This window comes from Denticeps clupeoides, chromosome 8 (genome assembly GCF_900700375.1).
Source record: "Denticeps clupeoides chromosome 8, fDenClu1.1, whole genome shotgun sequence".
Classification (NCBI taxonomy): domain Eukaryota; kingdom Metazoa; phylum Chordata; class Actinopteri; order Clupeiformes; family Denticipitidae; genus Denticeps; species Denticeps clupeoides.
Window position 1 is genome coordinate 12436176 of NC_041714.1, and position 22126 is coordinate 12458301.

Consider the following 22126-nt stretch of genomic DNA (forward strand, 5'->3'; position numbering starts at 1 on the left):
AGAAATCATATTGAATGAAATTTATTCCAGGAAATTAAATGTGTCATCCAGGTCCATTCATGTCTCACTGGGTTGGCCACGGGCCTAGAATGACCAGGCCCAGACCTCAGTGCCAGCGTTAATTAACAAAAAAAGCAAAGCAAGATAAATATAGCGAGGGAGGTAGTGCAAGTCTGCTCTAATACATATACACTGCTCACAATAATTTAGGGATATTGTGAGAGACTTACTGTATTGCTTTCACTTCAGACATTTTTGGGATATGGAGGGAATTGTATTGGGGTGATAGACACACCTCATTTTGTGTTTTCCATGTAATAGTCTCATTGTGTACCTTATATTGGGCCAATACCAAGAGACAACCTCTCAATGTGCCATCAATTTCAACATTCTGTTGATATAAAAAGCTGGTATTGTCAGTATTTCATTCCAAGTTCATCATTCAAACAGCCATGAACACACAATGTCACTTAATGGATGAGCAGCGTCACCTGGCCATGGCGTGTCTTCGGGTTGGTGGCACGCAGTCAGATTTTGTTGGTGTGTATCAAGCAGACTTGCATCTAGACACAGAACTACTGGCAGAGTTCATGACAGACCCAGGAGTGGAGCCCCTTGAGTGACAGACCACAATGATGACAGATACCTAAGGACCTATGCAGACAGACATCATAATACAGCTGCCACACATCTGCAGGACCTTTTTACGAGATGCAAGGGGTACTAGGGTTTCCCGACAAACCGTTCGCAACCGACTCCACCGCTTTGGCTTGAATGCCAGACGACCGTTGCAGGTGACTCCACTGACACCAAGACACCACGTGAACGTTTGCAGTGGTCACAAGACCATGTGACCTAGAATATGCAGCAGTGTTCTACCGTCCTGTTCACCGATAAGTTTTGCGTCAGCGTTCCTGGAGAAGGTGAGGTGAGCGATATGCTGAGGTCAACATGGTTATTGTAAATGGCTCAGTCACTGCACATTCTTACCTCAGAGACATCACATATCCCACCCCAATTCTGCCAGCACACCCCCAACGTTCTGTTTATGGATGATAATGCTTCACCACATTGTGGCAGAAGTGTCACAGCTCAATTTCAGCAAGTTGGAGTGCCTCATATGTCCATCAATGTCCCCTGACCTGAACCCCATAGAGCATGGGGTTAGACCTGTTGAAGCAGAGACTGAATGATCATACCCCACGCCCACATGACCTGGCAGAACTGCGTGTAGCATTTGTGGAAGAGTGGAACACATTGCCTCAGAACAACATCATGAGATGTCACGGTCAAGCTGTCATTGTGTCACGACTACGGACTTACGGGGGAAGGAAGCGCAGAGGTCTGACATACTGGGAAGGGGTTTTATTTATAAACAAACAATAAACTCAAAGAAACAATGGCGCGGTGGCCGAAAACTGTTTAACGTAAATAAAGAACTGAAACAAACCCGTAGGCGTGTGGCGATTGCCAGAACTCAAAACACATAAAACTAAACCAGGTCAAGTTCGTGCAGAGAGTTCACGAAAATGCCAGAGACCCAGAAGGGGCGGAAACTTCCGGCATTTATGGGGCGTCAGGATTTGAGTCAGGTGTGGAGCCCAGCTGCAGGCAATCCTGACAGAGCCCCCCCTCCAAGGGCTACGTCCTCGGAGCCCCAACAGTACCATCAGTGGAGGCGGCGGGGCGGACGGCGGCAACCACAGGGCTCCTGCCCTGCTGTATCCTCCCCTTGGAGGACCCGGTCCCTCGGGCTGGCTCCCCGGCGTGGTCAGGCGTGGCGGCCCCGGTCCCTCGGGCTGGCTCCCTCTCTGGGCTCTCCGGGACCTCCTCAGGGGGCACAGCCAGGATCTCGGGAGGTGCGACCTTCTCGTCGCCCACCAGTGCTGGGACTTCTTGCCCCGGATCCTGACTGGCGCTGGATGTGGTGGAGGGGCAGAGTTCGATCCCTGGCTCAGGCTCTGGCCGATCAAACTCCGCCCTCAGTCTCTGCTGGAAGTCCTGAAAACTCCTGTCTGTCTCTCCCTGCTGCCAGAGGGTTGTGCTCCAGCCCCATGCTGACCCAGTCAGACACGAGAGGATGGTGGTGGTCTTATCAGTGTCTGCTGCCCCACTGAAGGGTCCCAGGACAATTGGGCTGTCCCACACGGGGCTGGGCTCGTGGGTGGAGATGGTGGTAGGTGTGTGGTGTGGAGGGGGGTGGACGTCCTCTCCAGCAGGTGTGGGCGCTGGTGCTGCGCTGCCATTTCACTGGGGAACGTCCGGGCAGAGGGAAGGCGGGTCGGCGACTGGAGCAGGAATGGAGGATTCCCTGCGAGGCAGTCCCGGCAGCGCAGTTGCTGGCTGGCGACCTCCCGTCGCCCTCTTCCACCAGCTTTCCTCACACTGCTGGGAGGGACGTGGGTCTCCACGGACCTCGTGACGATCCTGGATGGGCGCGATGGGCGGAGCCTTCACGGCACCGACTGCCCAAATGGCGTCATCCTGGTCGTCGTCCGTGTCAACCTCGTACCCCCGGAAGTCACATGGGTCATCACGGACGCCGCGATGATCTCGGACGCGCACGCTGGGCGGAGCCATCCCGGCAACGACCGCCCACCGAAAATCCACGTCATCATCGCTTTCGTCATCCGTGTCCTCCCACCGGTGACTCCGAGGGTCGTCCACCCTGCGGACATCCTGGACCCATGGCGCGATAAGCTCCCATGGGCAGTACTCTGGCCATTCGGGCTGGAGGCTGCCCACCTCCTCGCTGGAGGGACGCCGCCGTTGTTGCCACTTCTCACCCCCCTGGAAGTGACGTGGGTCCCCACAGACCTTGCGACGATCGCAGACTGGCGCGATGGGCGGAGCCCAACTCTCGTCTCCCGTGCTCTCGTCATCGTCCGTGTCGTCCCAGTCCACGGATAGCCTTGCCAGCAGAGCGCAGAGTTCTTGGCTCGACATGCCGAAGATCGTGGGGGTCGCATCTTCTGCGCTCGCTTCCCACGTCACTTCCTCGCTGCTGCCGACGCCAACGTCCTCGCTCCGCCCACTCACCCGCCGACGTTGTCGCTTCCGGGTTTCGCGGAGTTTCCCGGGGGTGACGTCATCACGCGGCGCCGCGTACCACGGCTTCTCGGGGAGAAAACGCTCCACCAGAACGGGCGGCGCGTCTCTCCCCTGGCGTCCGCGTTCGCCGCGCCGGGCTGCGTCCTTCGCGGCGTTTCTTCTCCTCTGTTTTCCACCTCTGCGCTTTTGGGGGGGTCTCTGGCATTCTGTCACGACTACGGACTTACGGGGGAAGGAAGCGCAGAGGTTTGACATACTGGGAAGGGGGTTTTTATTATACAAACAACAAACAAATACAAATAAACAATGGCGCGGTGGCCAAAAACGGGAAATAAAAGGGAAAAACACAAACTAACCCGTAGGCGTGTGGCGATTGCCAGAACTCAAAACACATATGAAACAAAACCAGGTCAAGTTCGTGCAGAGTTCACGAAAATGCCAGAGACCCAGAAAGGGCGGAAACTTCCGGCATTTATGGGGTGTCAGGATTTGAGTCAGGTGTGGAGCCCAGCTGCAGGCAATCCTGACACATTGCAGCAAATGGAGAAAATACCCGTTACCTACATTGTCAATTTTTGTTATATGGGGCTATCCCATTTGTGGGGTAATAAATATTAAACTAATGAAAATGGTGTTTCTTCTCACGTTGTAAGTCGCTCTGGATAAGGGCGTCTGCCAAATGCCGTAAATGTAAATGTATGTCATACATTATTAGTAAAATCAAAGGGAACTTATTTAATTCAAATTCAGAGCAAATAGGAAAGGCACTCATGTAAATAAAAATATCCCTAACTTCATGTGAGTATTGTATTTCTTTCTGTTTGATCATGCACATCTAATATAACACCAACATTTCGATACCCACAACTGGACTTTGGATGTTGGCCGATCCTGATTACCAATCCGATACCAGTTTTTAATGAATAAACTGTCTTATTGTGGGAGGACACTGTTATTATGTTATGTTTAAAGGAGCTTGAGACCTGAATATTCATTTAAATGTTTTTTCTTTTCTTGAATACATATATTCTTTAATATAACAAACTTATGAATACATTTATTAAATACACAATATTAAAAGTAATATTTGTACACCAGTTTTTTTGGTTGAAACATGTCCAGAATGGACAGGACAAACACGAAAAATCAGTATGTGAACTGAACAAGCGCAAAAAGAATCAGCAAATTTTGATGTGAGACTCCAGAGAAAACAAGGGTGACCTGTTGCTCTAACTGCTTACCTAAAAGTATTACCTAGTGTAGTTAAAGCATCACATGGTGAGGGAACCACCCTCACCATGCCGCCTCATAATAATTATACCTCATTATTTCAGTTAACAAATTTAAAAGTAGGTCTGTAGGCATCAGATGTGTAGTGATAGATAGTATCAATACCAATTTGGTATCATTGGATCAATGCTAGCATGTTGGGATTTATACTTTTGCTGTTCTAATTTCAGTCCCATGTTCCAACCGAAAATAAACCAATACTGCTCCTCACACATCACACATCTGGGTGCCACTGTGACTTTGGCCCCCCAAATACCAACCTGAATTTACTTGGCATCACACCGGAAAGGTAGTTAACGCAGAGGTCAGCATTCAGCTAGAACGCGTTCTGTGCAGTGATTTGCAGAGCGCTGCCTTGCCGTGTGTGGTCTGCAACCAGCTTTATCTGAGAGTGCGCTCACAGGATGCTGGGAATAGTGAAACATCACTCTACAGACGCCAAATCAATGTGTTTCAGTCTGAGGCGGCATATTGGGTCTGAAACAGGCTGCTACCGATACCCAATCACAATCCGATACACAAAATGGGTTTGGTGCTTTTCTAGTTTTTAGCTATTCCTGTTGACTTTTATCATCACAAATGTTCGTTTTAGTCATTTGATTTTTTATTTCTTTTGTTTTTAAACAAGGTTATTATTATTATTATTGTTTCTGAGGAAAAACTGAATCATGTCTGCAAGGGTCCTTGTGTATGTGTATTTAGCACTTGTTTAAGTGACATTGTGCCACTACCTTTGCATGCACTTAAATGCTTTTGTCTATGTGTGTGTTGGTGTGTGTCTGTCTGTGTGCAATGTATGTGTGTAAGCCTGAATTGCTAATCCCCTCGGGACCCTGGACCTTGACCCTGCTAGAGTAGAGTGGTAAGAGCAGCTGGAGCGTTGGGTTAATGTTTTGTTCCTCTCTGCGTGCTGTCAGTTATTCTTTGCTCCGTCTTCAGATTTCATGCCCCCTGGGAGGATACGGTGGTTCACTAATGGAGAGACTTTGTAATCTCATCACGCATTGACTCTCAACTTTCATTCCTGCAAACATGCACACACTTGGATTTTATAGGGAAGTAAGAACAAAACAAAGGAAAAATTACTTAAAAGAATTACAGTTATGCTATGTATGACTAAATATACTTAATGTCATACTTAATAAGTTTGTTTTAGGTAAAATAAGAATTACAGAGGCAAATCATTAAATCTGTTTTAAGTTTATAATTTCTTTTTTTTCTCTCCTCACTTTAGACCAACTTCTCATTCTGACTCACCCATGAGTCAGTGGCTAGCTGATGGAAGAGAAGGTGGCCAGCAAGCTCTCCATGGTGTCAAGACTGCCTAAGTTTGGTACCCGCCCCACCAGGGGCACCTCTGCACAGGCCTCATATACTCTAGAGGGCAAGAGTGAACCCTTAGTGAAGCCCAATGGCATAGTCCACTCTTCTTCCTTCTCCCTGAAATGGGAGAAGGCGTTTGGGAACACTGTGACACCCCTTTGCCCAGAGGACTTGTCTGGGACTGGAGAAAGAGATACAAATCATGCTCTCACCTCCCCTGGTATGAAGGCGATTAAAAATCCATCCACCCCAACTACCAAAGTACGGAGGCCTGGCTCTGTTATACCCTCTAGTAGTCCCAAAACTATTCCCAAAGCATCCAGAACCAGCCCAAAACCAGTACCCAAACAAGCCCAGACCCACAAACACCAAAGCTATGGGCCAAAAATAACTCAGAATGGACTAGGGAGTCCAGGCCTGGCCACAGGGCAAACAAATTCTGGTCTTCTGCGACCAAGGGCCAGCTGTAGCTCTCCCAGAAGCAGTTCCAGAGACAGGTTGTCACAGTCCAGTGACAGCCTGAAGTCACTCACATTGGACAACATGGTGCGCTCGCAGAGTTACACACACTTCAAGCAGCTCCCATCTCCGACAGGCCAGCCAATGGCTCGCTCCTTTTCATTCAACAAGGCAGTGGAACTAGCCAAGCCTCTTGCCAACACAAAGCTCTGCACACCAGTTGTCAGGCCACCCCAGGCCCTCAGCAACAGGAGGATGGTCGGAGGTGTGGGCACCTTTCAAACTGCCAAAGGACTCCCAGAGCATCCCGCTACACCTCATAGTGTCCTGAAGAAGCCCCTGCTAGCTAACTCACTTCTTAATAAGGCAGCTTCTTTGGGCTATCGAGTGACCCAGCCGGCCACGACTATGTCACCGCGACCTGTCCTGGTGGGGAGGTCTCTGTTTCATGAGGTGGCTGAAAAGGTGGATTCGGGGAGAGGAAACAAGCTTCAACCTCAAAATGAGATGGTAAGGTTTCTCAGTGTCAGGACACCTCTTATGAAAGTCATTGTCAAGCCACAAATGTTTTATTAGTACAGTATATCTCAACACATATGCAAATGTTGCAATCCAGAAATTGGGTTGGGAACTGTGGAGTTACCTCACTGGTTATTCTTTGTCTTTGATATTTGAGAAGGTTGCGCCTTCGGCCGAATCCCCTGGGGAAGCTGCCGAACAAAATGGCTCAGACCCAGGTTTGCAATGCAGCGTAGAAACAGTGGAAGACATGTCTCTGTCATCGGCCTCCTCCCTGGAACGAAATGACATGAGCGAAGACTTATTTGATGACATTGATGCAGGCAACCACAATCACAGCAGTGAGACAGACAACAGACAGCGTCCGGTCCCCCCTAGTCAGACCCGTCTCTGCAACTTTCTAAATGATGCTGTTGAATGGGCCAGCGTCGGCATAGTAATTAAAGGTATCTGAAATTATATTTGACATGATTTTGGATGGAAAAAATTTAGCTTTTGCTCCAGTTTTAGTTTGATATTGTGCCTTGTCTGATACTGATTCTGCCTGTCTAAGTTAATGATTGCATTTGCTGCATATAATGTTTTACAGTGTACCAGTAATAATTTCCTTTATGCTACACGTGATAGCTTTGATGCTCAGAAATGTAGTGATATCCACCATTTTATTTTTCTAGGTGGTGGGCAAGACAAGCCTGAGGTGCCTCTGATGATCTCCCCAGTTGTGGAGGCACCACAAGGCTCATCTCTTGAGCTGTCACCTTCCAACAGCTCAGGAGGAACCTACTTGTGGGACGAAGAAGGTCTGGAGCCACTAGCACCCAACCGTGATCACTGCGGCAGTTACGAATCCAACATCAACAGCATGGTGTGTGCACACACCCTCACACATGCACACATCTCTGGGGCAGCAAAAGCTGAAGGCCAACAGTTATCTCTTTTAGATAATTTAGGAGTTAAGCCACAGTCAAGGTTACTCTTTTGCATCCTCATTTGAGCTGTTTAAATGAAAGAATTCTCATTAGTGAACTAATAAATGTGACATTTGTCTTACACAAACTAACATTTCTGAAATTACAATATTGCCCCTAAAATCTATAATATTGTGAAACAGGTATTTTATTTAATAATTTAAACATAAAAATGGTTTTAAAAAATCTATCATAGGTAATATTGTAATAATTACGAATAAAATGAATAATTTGACATACTGGATTTCACCCATAATCCAACATAAAAAAGTAAAATATTTATCTTTATTTATATATTTAACTGTAATTTTGAATTAAACAAAGAAACAAAAAATATATATGTATTTAAACATCTCCAAGGTTGTGAGTTCAAATCCTCGGCTTGTCGTGTTCTAAAGAAACGTTTGGAGAATGACACAAATACTGGTTTTCATATTGTTTGCCATTTCAGTGTTTTTAGATATTTTTGTCAGTTGTTTCTGTGGTGTATTGAAGTGTAATTACAAGCATTTTATAAGTAAATAAAGGCTTTTTACTGACAATTACATAAAGTTCATGAAAAGTCAATATTTGGCCCTTTTTTTCAAATGGATTAAGGTTCGGGGAGTTTCCTGACCATGGACCCAAAATTTCAATGTTTTGTTCCCCGAGCCACTTCGTTATCAGTTTGGCACGAAGCTCCATCATGCTGGAAGAAGCATTGTTATTTGGTACCATTCTTTATTCATGGCTGTGTTCTTAGGCCAAATTGTGAGTGAGCCCACCCCCTTGGATGAGAAGCAGCCCCACACATGAATGGTCTCAGGATGCTTTATTGTTGGCATGAGACTGATGGTAGCGTCATCAGAGAAAATGACTTTACCCCAGTCATCAGCAGCCCAATCCCTGTACCTTTTGCAGAATATCAGTCTGTCTTTGAGGTTTATCTTGGAGAGAAGTGGCTTCTTTGCTGCTCTTCTTTACACCAGGCCATCCTCCAAAAGTCTTAGCCTCAATGTGGCTGCAGATGCCCTCACACCTGCCTACCTGCCGCTTGCTGGACTTTCTTGGGCACGTTGAAGCTTTCTTCACAACACTTGATGATCTGATGAATGGTTGATTAGGGTGCAGTCTTGGTAGCAGCAATGCCCTTTCATGTGAAGCCCTTTTATGCAATGCAATGATGACTGCACGTGTTTCCTTGCATTAATCTTCTTTTTAAAGCATCCAGTCTGCGATTCTAAATCTATCAACACGACAGAATGATCTCCACCCTTGTGCTTGTCAACACTCGCACCTTTGTTCATGAGAGGATCACTGAAATTATCTCAGCAGGTCCTTTTGTTGCAGGGCTGAAATGCAGTGGATATTTTTTTGGGGGGGATTACCGTGCTGTCTATCACAATGACAATCACTTTCAGTGTCCCAGGATGGGATCCAGCAGTCACAACCCAGCGTAGGACTGAGGGGTTATGGAAAGTGAATGTGTGTGAATGAGGCCATTTACTTGATGCTTATCCTTCATATTTTAAATATCAGCAGCTCTCTTTGATTATTTCACAACTGTCTCCTGAGTCTTTCAGCCTGTTGAGCTGCTCATTTGGCTGACTGCCGTAAAGGCTTAGCTGTCAGCTGGGCCTTACGCTGGATAATGACATAATGTGCCCTTAAGGTCAGACGCATCATGAATGGGCAGATTACCTGTCTGATTTCACTTGTTTCTCCTTGGATCCTGATTGGTTCGTCAGGACTGTATAAAGAGATTAATGGTCTGGATTTGAAATGATAATCAGCTTTGTGATTTCTTTGGAAGTTTTATATGGCATTATTGAATTGCTGACCGGTTGTATTGGCTTTTGGAATAGTGCCGTAACCTCTTGGCAGTCTGTGGAAAGCGTGTAGACCCATGTGTGTCCACAGCTTTTCACAAACTTCAAGCACCTGCCTACAAAGCAGATACTCTGCTACCGCCACTTACACTAGTCTGGTCTGTCTAACCTGAAAAAAAAATATCCTGTATTATAGCGGTCAGAAAAACTTTTTATTCAAGTTGATTTTTTTATAGATGAATAAAATTAAGTACTATAATAATGTTCCATTAACATCACATGTACATAGAATAAAAATAACTAAACCACAGTAGAGAAGTCTAAAAGGATCTGTATATTTGATACTTTAGTGCTAATTTGTGTTTCTTGGCCTGATCAAGATTTTGTTGAGTGCCCTCTAGTGGATATTTGAATTATCATTAAATTTAGGGGAACTTAAAATACAGTCCAACACATTGTTTCTTCATTTGTGGTTTTACTTGATTTTCTTCTATTGATTGTTGGAATTTCATAATTGACTCACTAATGAGGTATCCCCAATGACACCCTCTGTGGAAAGCCAAGTGCACTACAACTGTTAGAAGTTGTTGTTGGACTTTCTAGAGTGAAAGATGTTCAAATAGGCCACTCTTCTGGCAGATAGACTGGCTGTGCTAAAACAACTTCAAAGGCTATGCCAGATGCTGAAATAGCCATTTGAACTTAATTTGCATAGTTCCTTGAATTTATGTTCCCTAGTCTTTTCATGAATATATAGTATGCTATAAATGCTTCAATTATGCAATGTCCAATCGCATGGAAGCAAACCAGGTTTAAATATGATTTATGGCCTGTGGGAATAAGATGGAGAACCCCCTAACATATTAAGTAATTGAGGCAAGTGGCTCTAGAGTGCGACCTGATTTTTCAATGGTGCGACAAAAAAAATGGTCCAGATATATCCCTGTATGTTTGCAGTCAGACAGAGAGAGGTGAGTCACTCAGACCTGACCTGTAATATAGTCAGAGTGGAAGTGGCCACGAATTTGGAAGTGGCCTATCTTTTGTGCTGTGTACACCAGTGCAACCAGTGCAAAAAGTTAGTCTGGAGAACGTGCATGCCACAAGAGGGCAGCATTGCTTCAGTAGCGAACGTCTTACATAAATTCAAGTTGGGTTCTGTTCAGACTTAAAAGTGTGCGCGTGCGTGTGTGTGTGTATGTGCGCGCGCACACACACACACACACACGCACACACACACACATCCAGTCCATCCTTGTGCATTAGCTGAGGTGTTAGTGATGAGTGCAGCGCCTACCCAGAGAGATGGATTTACGACCACAGTGAGCTCAGAAGGTTTTGGCTGTAAAAGCCAATTGCCTCTACCATTTAGAAGTCATTTCCTCCTGGCAGCATTACATTTGTGCTTTTTCCCCTTCACTCCTGCCTCCAACCCCCTCATCCACAGTCTGTTTTATGTTGAATTCTAATCACCAACAGCCTACAAATTCTTTTCGATTTCTTTTTTAAAATCAGTGTGCTCTTGTTGTCAGGAGTCTACACGCATGGCCCCTTCTCTTTTCTTCCAAACCTTCCATCTGTCCAAACCTTTTCCCCTTCCCTTCATAGCCCACTGATTTGGTTTGCTTTTGTGGTTTTGTTTATTTAGGCCTAATTTTAGCTTCTGCATTTGGAAGATTTTCAGTTTAATGAGTGTTGTTCCCAACTGTTGCAGTGAACTGTTATAGCTTAGCGTTGGTTTAATTTGACAACATAGGTGAAAGTGTAAAGAGTGTTTGTAGAAATTCACTACCAGAGCGATCCGTGTTGATGCTCAACCTTTCATTTTCATTATCTCCACAGGATTCTTTTTTATAATAATAAAAAAGTCTCTAATTTCTGTGACGAAAATGTCCCACTCCTGGGGTTCAGTATCAATTAGAGTTTGAAGGCCATTTTTTTTTTTTTATAGTTATGATGTCCCTGCTATTCCATAAATGAAAGGGAGAGGAACGAGAAGGAAATCTTAGAGTGATCTCTTAAGTGATCTGTTTGCTGCTGCCTGTTGCTGAAAGAGGGGGGCACTGCATGTAATGTGTTTTATAGATGCATTATGCTTTTCCAGCATTTAATTTCAATAATTTTACTCTGGCTCAGGTGTACACGGTAAATGAGTGGTCAGGTGATGTGTTTCGATTAGCGTGAATCAGATAAATCAGACCAATCAGATAAATCAGACTTTAAACATCACTATAATTTAGGAGAGAGGGTGCAGGTGAAGATTTTATTACATAAATTCAAAAGGGGATGTGGCTCTAAAAAGGAAGTATGCCGGATAGTTGACAATGCTTTCACATGGGTTACACATTGAAGGACGGCTGCACCAGTTATTACCTGTTGTGGCAGGGGGTACTTGCATAACAATTTGATTGCAACAATTTACATTTTCTTTGAATGCAGTTGCAGTTTCATCTACAACAGTTTGTCAGATGAATGAACAAAGTGTTTTTTTTATAAAACTTATTATTACTCATTTTTATGTTATATGTTTCAAGTGGTTTCTTGTGGGTGCTTAATTTTTATTCCACAGCGCATAGGACTCTGAATTCTTGATGGTAAACTGGATTGGGTGACCCCTTTGCCTGGCATCATAATCCCATTGAGCAACATTTGAATGAAATTCCTTTGGACTCTGTTGGGCACTTTGGACTCTTTTTTTTTTTTTTCTTTCAGAGAGCATGCATGGGCATATTGCCATAGTTTGGAGTTCGAATTGAAACACTGCAGCACAGCACACGGTGCACACAACAAAATGCATCCTCTGCTTTTAAACAGTGGACAGCCAGACAGGCGCCCGTGGAGCAGTGTGTGGGGACGGTGCTTTGCTCGGTGGCACCTCAGTGGCACCCTGGTGGATAGGGATTCAACCGGCAACCTTCTGACTATGGGTCAATCTTTTTCCCCGCTAGGCAACCGCTGCACTGCTAGACCATCACTGCCGTGTGGTCAGTAACATGTGACCTCTCCATTTTTACAAGACCACATATTTTTAAAACATGGCTGTTATGTAGAAGTGGACCACTGATAACATAATTAAGTTTGGCTGATGAGTCTGATGATTGAATTCCACAAAAGTGGCTCGATTGTTGTATAGCAGGTTGCTCTCCATGCTTTCGGAGGTCAGAATGAAATCAATACATGCTCTCACACACTGGCTGTCTAATTAAACGATGGTGATTCCCACACGCTCCCATCAAAGACTGGGGAAAAAAAACACATTTAAAATGCTGAATGCATGCATATTTACCAGTGACAAAACAAATGCACATCCCTCTCTCATACATGCTCTCACATCAGCAACTCTTTTCACAGATTAACCGAACATTTTGTGAAAGTGTTTTAATTAGAAGAAAAACATTCTTCAAAGCCGAACATTGCAGCTCTTTGAACCCGGCATAAAGATATCTTTGACAAATTGAATAAGTGTCTAATAAAATGAAAAGCACACATTATTCTCCCAGCCCATTTTTTCCTGTGGTATCATGGGGATTAACGTGAGAGTCAGCACTAACTATAACAGCATGCAAATGCACACCCTAACCACTGAAAGGTGCAGAGAATCTGAGATGAATATCGATTAAGGTTTTAGCCAGTTCTCTTTTAGAAAAGCCATCTGTGAATTCTCTCCTCTTTGTGAACATCCAGCAGGTGTCATCCAGAAACCTTGATCACGCACGTTAAGAAGGCAGTTTGACACCCTGCAGGGTACATAAAAAAAGGGCCTTTGAATCAATAAATTTTTCATTAGTCAGAAAATGTTCAGTGTCACACCAGGAACCACCACTAGATGGATCTGCCATTTAGCTAGTGTTTTATCCAACCAGCTACAGGAGCAGGAAAGCTTTTCTACTTTTGGGAAGTGCCAAGACAATAGCATAAGTGATGCTGATTGGCTAAAGTTGAGTTAAACTTCACAATAAGCCAATCAGAGGCAGAAGTAGGCAGGTTTAGTTTCCATGAAACAGAAATACACACACATGAGAGACACAGCAATGTTGAAGGTAAAAATGTTATATGTTAAATGTACATTATGTGCTGCAACTAAGTCTTTATCCATATCGATAACAAGCAATTCAAATCTGACGAAGCTCCGCTCATTGTCTCATGCTTTAATAAAACTAGTGGCCAAGAACGTACCACAAGTACATACAGTACAGGCCACATGTGTTCATTCATAATTTTGATGCCTTCAGTGACAATCTACCAATGTAAATGTTCGCAAAAATAAAGAAAACATGTTGAATGAGAAGGTGTGTCCAAACTTTTGGCCTGTACTGTACATCAAGTATGCCCTCTACATACTTGACACAATGCATGAGGCAGAAGATTTGATGGAAATTGAGCTGCTCATCCAGGTTCATCTGTTTGGACCTTAATGCCGCTGTATCTGGGGTATTGCACCCTCAACTGTGACACAGCACGTAATCCCATATTTTTTTGGGGTCTTTCTGTCCTAATGAAAAGTTAGCCAGTGATCTGGACATATCTGACTGACTCTTTCCTTCTACAGATTATGGGCCAGGGTCTCAACCTTGCGTGAAATATCATTTCCTCCTGAGCAATGTGCTATGACTAAGCCATCGTTACACTATGTGTGTGTATGTGTGTGTGTGGATTTAGGGATTACTTAAAATGGACAAATGCAGACAACTTTAATTCTTCATCTTTAGCTTTTCTGTGTTGTCATTGGATGTTGTTTTTTTATGTGAAATGCAGTAGACTGTTACCCATTATCATTATCATTTTATGAATACCTTCATATCTGGAAATAATGGCAATTTTTTTGCTGTTGTCCATCAAGGATCACATTTTTAATCTGAGTGCACATTAAAGAAGTGCTCTCAGTCTTTGAAAATTCAACAACGTGTAAAACCTGTGAAGTACTGCCTTCGTTTTTAAAGAAGTTGCTGCAAGTGTGCTTTCAATATCTGCTTCAATTTCCACTTCTTTGCTATTCAGATTTGGAACAACAGATTTGCACCTTGGGGATTTGCAACTTTTATAGTTGCTGTGGGTATATTTTGCATTTTGAAATAATTATAGCAGTGTGCTTTGCTGTTTTGACTAGACATTTTTAGGCTTAACAAGACATGCTTTCACAGCTGTTGGGGTGAGAAAATACCAGAGTTGCTCCCCAGCATTTAAATAGAAAACAAGCCTTCTCTTTCCTCACAGGTGCAAAGCCAATAAATTTGTTTTTCTTTCTTTAAGGACATTCTGAACAACCTGGATAATTTGGAGTCATGTGACCTGGGAGATGACGACCTAATGCTTGATGTGGACCTTTCTGAAGATATATCTCTGCACAGTGGTGAGTGTCAATGTGAGTGCACACATATCAAGAGTACTCGCAATTGAACTGAACTGTAATGTTTTCTTCATGAACAGGTTTGGTCTGCAATAGACACAGGCCTATTCAGATTTATATGCTGTGGATACATAGACAGAATTAGAAGGTTGTCAGGCTGCAAAGGCTTCAATTTCTCTCCTTTGGCCCAGTGGTTCACCTGGATGAGGAATCATCTGTCCCATGACTTTCCTTTGGAGAAGCTGTCACTAAATTGCATTTAGCTAGTTTTTTTCCCCATCAAGTCTGCAGCCTGCATCATTGCAATCTTAGAGAATAGCAGATCAAGACTTGCAACCACCTTTTTTCTCATCCAATCAAGATTGGCTGAAAAACCTGAGCTGTGTGTTTTATCCTTCAGTGCACACCCTATGCATATTTCCTCCGCCTTCTCTTATGAAGCCGTCACTGTTTTAAAGTAATCACCATAATCAGAGTGTGTGGGAGACACTCACTTTAAGTTGAATTCAGATGACTGTTATTTTACATGTTCTGCTGGGCCTTTGTAGAGAAAAAAAAACAAGATGCTTTGATCGAAGCCCTTTGTTTGTGAGACTCCATTTGTCAGCTTGTTTGCCAATGCAGCTCTTGTACGTACAGGAGCACCCACCGTTGTAGTCGGACTGCGTACGGCGCACTCTGGGGCTTAATCAGAGCCGACAAATGTCTCTTTACTGACTGCAGTCAGTTGACCAGCTGTAATTAGAATCGGCCCTGTGTAATGGCATCTTCATTGAAACATAATGAAAGGATCTGCCACCATGATAGAGCCTTTTGGACCCAGCGTGGTTCTGGGTAATGTAGTCTTTCTTGTGCACGTCCTTGACTAGAGAATGTCACAGCATGACTCTAGACTGGAAACTATCCGACCGTGAGACATTGGGTCTTTTCTTGTTGCAAAACAATGCACAGAGGACATAGATTGGCTGTGTGCGATTGGCACTCAAAAACACACACAAAGGAACTTGTTGCTTTTAGTTTGTGCAAGGTCACTGATAAAAGTCGCACTGTCTGTGTGTTCTTGTGTGCGGCCGAGTGAGTTGCCAGGAATGTAAGCCGACCCAGTTGTCCCACCTTCTCTTCCTGCTCCTTTTTGGGAGCGTGTGACCGTGTTGGAGACTATATTTATAGCTGTGGTCCTCATGGTCTGAGGCTGCAGCAGTGAAAGGTCAGACTGGCAGATACAGTCGGTGGGCCCTCCCTCCACTGACCATTCTTCCACTGTAATTCCCCCTCTTTTTCTTACTCCTCCTCTCTCTCCCTCCCACTGTACAGCCCTTTCTCATGGACACTTGGTGGCAGCCAAACAGGAAGGGGAAGGCCTTGTGTCTCTGTATATGTTTTTGTCTCTGCTGGTTCTCGTGACAGGGGGGGCCAGACGGATCTCCTCTCCACCCTAGCTGGCCTGGCCACGGCAGCAGACACTGAATCGTGGGTTTAGGTTCAGCGTTGGCTGGCTGACAGTTTTTTTTTTTTTATCTGCGAGTGATTATCCCAGAAACTCAGTCACCCACAGGAGAACTGCAGTCAGAATCACAGCTGCTCAGGAAGAAAGACTGAAAACGGGGGTAAAACTTTTTTTTACAGTTGTCCGTCACGGCTCAGTGGATTTAAAAACCATTGATTTTCTTATCTTTGAATCCACCGTGGACTTATGATTGTAGTGGAATATTTTCCCTTTTATGGATCTCATTTTGGAATGTGATTTCAATTCTGTGCTGCTGGTCGCCCTGGAAATATTTTGATTTGGTGTGGACCTGAGGAATGTTGCAGGTTGGTTCTGGGATTGTCAACATGTCTTTCTTGCTAATATGTTTACTGTGACCATGAATATAATGGTTCTTTTACTGGAACTGGGCTATTTTGCCATACTTTCTCTTGAACTGTGACAACGTGTTGCATTGAAGGACATCTGCTGGTGTGATTAAAGTATGCTTCACAGACCTATCTGTGAAAAAATAGCGAGTACAGAGAGGATGTGTGAAAGTGTGTTTGCCTGAGAAAACAAACCACTCTCGGACTCTAGTCTGCGTGTTTTCCATTATATTGATATTTGTCCATGAGAGCCATGCTGTCTCAGGCCTTGATCTGTGCAGTCCAGAAATCTTTGTCTATGAACGTGTGTGTGTTTGTGTGTATGCTCCAGGCTGTTTTGGAGCTGCTTGCTTCTGCTGCTGTAGGGGGGTTGGCCAGGACTGTTGGTATGTATGAGAAATTCAAGGTGGTCTGGACAGTACCTTGTAGAGCAGAACCCTACAAGCAGCAGATCTTTTGGGGCTCTCAGGTTCAGACTCAGATGTGTTTTATGTGTTGTGTGTGTGTGTAATGTGAGCATGGATGAGTGGTTTTTGCTATAGCTGGACATTTTGATACTCCTAATTCACTGTATGTTTCTTTAATGAATCAATCTTTGCATAGACTGGAGGTGGAGTTATCATGAACAGGGTCAACATAAACTTAGTTACCTTTGATTAAGAAGAATATGACAGAGCCATTGAATGCCTTCAGTATGGATGTAAAATTTCAATCCACTGATTAATAATCTAGAAAAACGTGGACCATGATATTTCATTGCTATGCTTTTGAAATAGACCACTGTCGTCCATAACCAAGAAGTGGAAATGTTAGTGTTTGGTAGTACACTCATTCCACTACCATCAGGAATTTTATGAAAATATTATTTTACAGACTCTTATACAGACTGCTAATTTAGCTAACTAGTTTTCATTGGTGGAAAAAGGGAATACTGATTGGTTCTGTATAACCATGCTGTTCACATTGTTCCCTCACTGTAGATGCAGATGGGATGGCCAATTTTGATCACTCAGAGAGAGGAGGCCGGCAGGGTCACTGGAGGCGGAGACAGCACAGATGGAGCGGTTCAGATCACTTTCACAATGACAACAGGTGAGTTTCTTTTGTTTATTCCTTGTCCTCCACCTCTCATTGTCTTTGACATACTGTATGTCAACTGTGCATCAACTCTAGGCTCCAGCAGGCTGCAGTGAGAGGGGACGGCCACATGGTGGTGCTGGATGAACTGACATTGCAGCACATGGCCCAGGACTGCTCCACTGTCAAAAGCCAGCTGCTGAAGCTGAAGAACCTGCTGCAGGTAACACTCACCTCCACTTTCATCCACCTAATTTGTTTGTTGTGGTGCAGCACTGACAGGATGACAGATTGATTTATGTCCCCACATCCTCTATGTAAGTAGGCCAAGTGAAAGACAGGGTGACAAGAACTTTATTCCAAAATAGGCTGACAGCTTTTCACCCCCTCCCAAAGTACACACTTTTTCTTCATTACCATTTTTTATAATTCTTTTAAGAATACTTCTTGTTTTTTTCGTGTGTTAGCACATAACAAAAATAAATAGGTAAACTTTTCTTTATGTAATTTGCTTTCCAAACCTGCATTTTCAGCACATGGGAAGTTGAAAAAGTCAGAAATAGCCTATCATGGGCTCACGTTCCTTCTAGGGGGAAGCGAGAAACATGTGGCTCCCTGGCTGTGGACAGTGTGTTCTTCTTTAAAACGTACAGTGTCCGCTGCTTGGTAATTGGCCCTGGAACTGTTTTAGTGTTTGTTCAGATGTCTCTCTTATGTTTGCTGTGAAAACAAAATGAGGAAAGGCCAGTGTTATCATTTTAAAGCATCTGTCATATTGTATAATGAAAAGCTAAAAGGAATAGGGCATCACAGGGAGACAGGGAGACAGGTGGAGGAAGGTGTTAGGTGAAGAAGCTGTGAACAAAAGAAAGCGAGAACGGTGTTAAAGCTGCATTTAATCCTCAACGTCAGTCACCACCCACGTACCTGTGTTGCACTGCATAAAGTACAGATTTTAACACACACACACACACACACACACACACACACACACACACACACACAGACACACATCATTGGTCCCTGTTCCCCACGTAGGACCTTAATCACTTAATAGATCAGTGTACGCCCTGGATGAATAATTCAGACTAGGGAACCGACCAGGAGCTCTGGACCACATCACCTGAGACGCAAGCCCCACAGACAGGAGATGGATGAGTGAATCTCTCTCTCGGATTCTGTCTTTCTTCCTCTCTGTCTGTCGGCCTATTTGTCAGTATGTTCTTTGACCAATGCAACTGATATACTGATACTGATATTTGTATTTTGTATGCTCTGGTTTATTACATTTTATAGTTCTATTGCATTCAAGTTGTATGCAAAAATCATTTTATGAAAAGCATACAATAAAGAATGTTTTTTTTGCACTGTCTCCCTTTTTCTCTTTTGTTCAAAATATGTCTGGCATTCACAGATCTTTTTTTCAACAAAATGATGTGAGGACAGTAAACCAAATAATTTTTTTATTCCGTGTTCAACTTTAGTACTTCACTGACATTTTTATTGACATTATATATATAATTTTCATAATCATCAAATGTTTATTGACAGGTGGAGGATGGAGGCTCAGTTACTGAAAGTCAAGACTGCAGTGAAGACAGCAGTACTGACAGCACTGCCCTACAGGTAACGGCCTCAATGACATAATATTTCTCTGTGTGAATGTGCATGAGTGTATCTGAGTGAGTGTAATGAATAAATGTCCTGGCCCAGACACCTAACACAAATGATGTATGTGGATGTTTGGCTTTTTGAGCATGACAGCATTTGTGAATGAGTTTCATGTGGGTGAAGGTTTCAGTACTGATCATCCTAGTTTAACATGTGGTCAAATGCTGTGTGTTTTCTTTCTATGTCCATATTCATAAATCAACCTGTGTACGCTGCTTTTCAGCAGACAGGATATTGAATGTTCTTTCACAAGGACCTTTGTGTTAAGGCCAGATCCAGCTTCATTATCTGTTGAGAATGTGAAGGAAGTGTGTAGTTCCTCGCCAATAATGTGCAACTTATATTATTTTGTGTCTCTTTTGAGCCCCTGTTGAGATTAGCATGTGTTGGAAATAAACTGTTTCAGCTGGAGGTCCTGATGAAAGAAGTGCATGCACTCAAGGAGGAGCTGAGAAGTAAAGACCGAACAATTGCTCAGCTGAAACAGCATCAGCATAAACAACAACAGCCACTGCATCAGACAGTGAGTATGCTATTGTATACACTAAAGCAATTAAACCCACACTAAAACAGTGCTGACTGTGGCAGGAGCTTTCCTGGTACAAAGCAGATGAGCTTTCCTGGTAGAAACAGCAGATGCTCACTGACTTTCTGTAGCAGACCAAGCATATCTCAATCTTTTTTCTTTAGACTTGGCATGTTATCGCTCTTCAAATTATTTTGTTTTATCTCCTGAAAACTGAGCATGTCATACATTATATTAGACTGGAAATATGTCATGCCTTTTGTAACCTAGAGATCATTTAACTGGCATAGTATCATTCTTATCTGCTGGACAGTGTCAAAATAAACCATTCATAGCTTAAAACATAGCTTGAAACTTTCTTGAAGTTTGTTCTATGTAACAGATAAAACTGATACTAGGGGTCTGTGTTGGCAAGGATCTCACAATACTTTAGAAAACATTGGTCCTTATATATCATGATATATTGTGAAATTGTACATATTGCTATTTTCTACAGTTTACTGAAAATGTAAAAGCAAAGCTGATATACAAGATGTGGATCACATATATCTGTGTGGATCACATTACATTAATTCAGCCAAAACAAAACAACAAATTTGCATACAAAAATATCGATATATGATGTCTCTATATCGATACGATATCACCACACAAAATATCACAATATATTGCTATATTGATGTTTTCAAATACCCCTAGTTTATACTGTAGTACAGAGGTTCTCAATCTTTTCACGAGGAGTGCCATCTCTGAAATGATTTGGCTATGGCAGTCTTCACTCAGCAGCTGTAATATTAACAAGACTCTGCTGGTTAGTTTGAGAGTAGTGAAAATACGAAAAGTTAGTCGTCCAAAGAGGAAAAAAAGAAACAGCAGCTTCCAGATCACCTTGTTTACCTACCATAGATTCCTGCAGCCATGGAAACAACTTGGTTTGCCTGCGGTGCTTGTTATTAAAGTGACGAGCCGAGATCAGATTGTCACCGCATACAAAGCCAAACCATCATGCTCTCTCATTATCCCGACTTGCGTCCTGCAGTGTACTACCAAATGTCAGTAGGACTCGTGGCTTTTGACCAAAATACTATAAACCAACCTTGCATCCCCCACTTGCACATAAATATTGTTCTACAAAATTTAGAAAGCACCTTTACCATTGCTAGCTCCTGGGTTGTAAACACACACCGAACACTTTGCCGGTGGCCTCCATTGTCTTTTGTCTTCTTTGTGTTTTTTTTTGCACCCTTTATGCTCTGTGGCAGCTTGTGTCTAAATACCACCTGACATTTGAGAAATTGTAGAAAAACAGCAAGTCCTGGATAATTTATTGAAAAAAATAATAATTCTTGCTACGTCCTTACAAATTATACCACAGTTAATGCTGGCCTCCTTTTGAGATTGACATTCTAGGAGTTCAACAAAACTTGCCTAAAGTGTTTGAGTAGTATTTAGTTAACCGTGTGCTGTAGAAAATAGAGACAAAAGCATGGCCTAAAAGCATGTAGAATACAACTTACTGTGTCTAAAAAGTTTCTTCATCATCAGATCTGTCACTTTTACATTTCCATTATGGTATAGTGGTTAAACTGGTAGATCACAAAAGAATGAACGATTTGTTTTATCTTCTCCTTCAGTCCATGAAGTGCCATTGCCAGCAGAGGGGTGTGGTGGTTCGGGGGGAAAGACGGACTCATCATGACAAAGCCACTCAGACACCCTGGAGAGGCCACTCGGTGAGTGCGTTCTGTTTTCAATTAGCTCCTAACTTTTTACATACCCAGCCACATTAGGGTCTTTTCCCCCAGCTTCTTCATTTGCTTGATCTTCATCTACACCTGCCAGACTGCTTATTACAAAAGAGCTACCATCTGCCTGAACCCCAGATAATGATTTTTGTAACAGACTCGTATTGTTATTCATTAATGGTTTCACAGACCATGTTTCAGCCTTTCCCCACACATTACACTGTTAAGAAGTTAATTAAGCGGTCTTGCTCGCCCTGTCTAATAGACATCCTTCTGTGTGATGTGATTAAGAACTACGATGGGTAAAAGCCAGCGGTGTTTCCATGGGTAAAGAGATAGCTCCTTCTAACTGCAGTTTAATTGCCAGCACAGATCCTCTGGCAAAAGTGTAGGATTATTAACTTAATGTCCTGGAGTAGAAGAAGAGTGGAAGAACCCTGAATTACATGGAATATCCCAGTTCTTAAAACAAAGCAAGACAAGTATTT

The 22126-nt window shown here is 43.3% G+C and overlaps 1 protein-coding gene across 7 annotated transcripts in view; it reads left to right on the top strand.

Annotated features, from left to right (window-relative positions):
- Positions 1-22126, top strand: part of ccser2a (coiled-coil serine-rich protein 2a) — a 45256-nt gene that overhangs the window by 9596 nt on the left and 13534 nt on the right. For 4 of the 7 annotated variants that reach the window (XM_028989731.1, XM_028989737.1, XM_028989736.1 and 1 more), the window contains exons 2-10: positions 5576-6633; positions 6800-7088; positions 7317-7507; positions 14669-14780; positions 17600-17711; positions 17793-17919; positions 19248-19322; positions 19774-19890; positions 21528-21626. In XM_028989731.1, the coding sequence (XP_028845564.1) occupies positions 5620-6633; positions 6800-7088; positions 7317-7507; positions 14669-14780; positions 17600-17711; positions 17793-17919; positions 19248-19322; positions 19774-19890; positions 21528-21626 (2136 nt within the window). In that variant the 5' untranslated portion in view covers positions 5576-5619. Of the gene's footprint in view, positions 1-5148; positions 5204-5280; positions 5401-5575; positions 6634-6799; positions 7089-7316; positions 7508-14668; positions 14781-17599; positions 17712-17792; positions 17920-19247; positions 19323-19773; positions 19891-21527; positions 21627-22126 lie in introns of all 7 variants that reach the window. The other 3 variants (XM_028989732.1, XM_028989735.1, XM_028989734.1) reach the window with 3 other exon arrangements.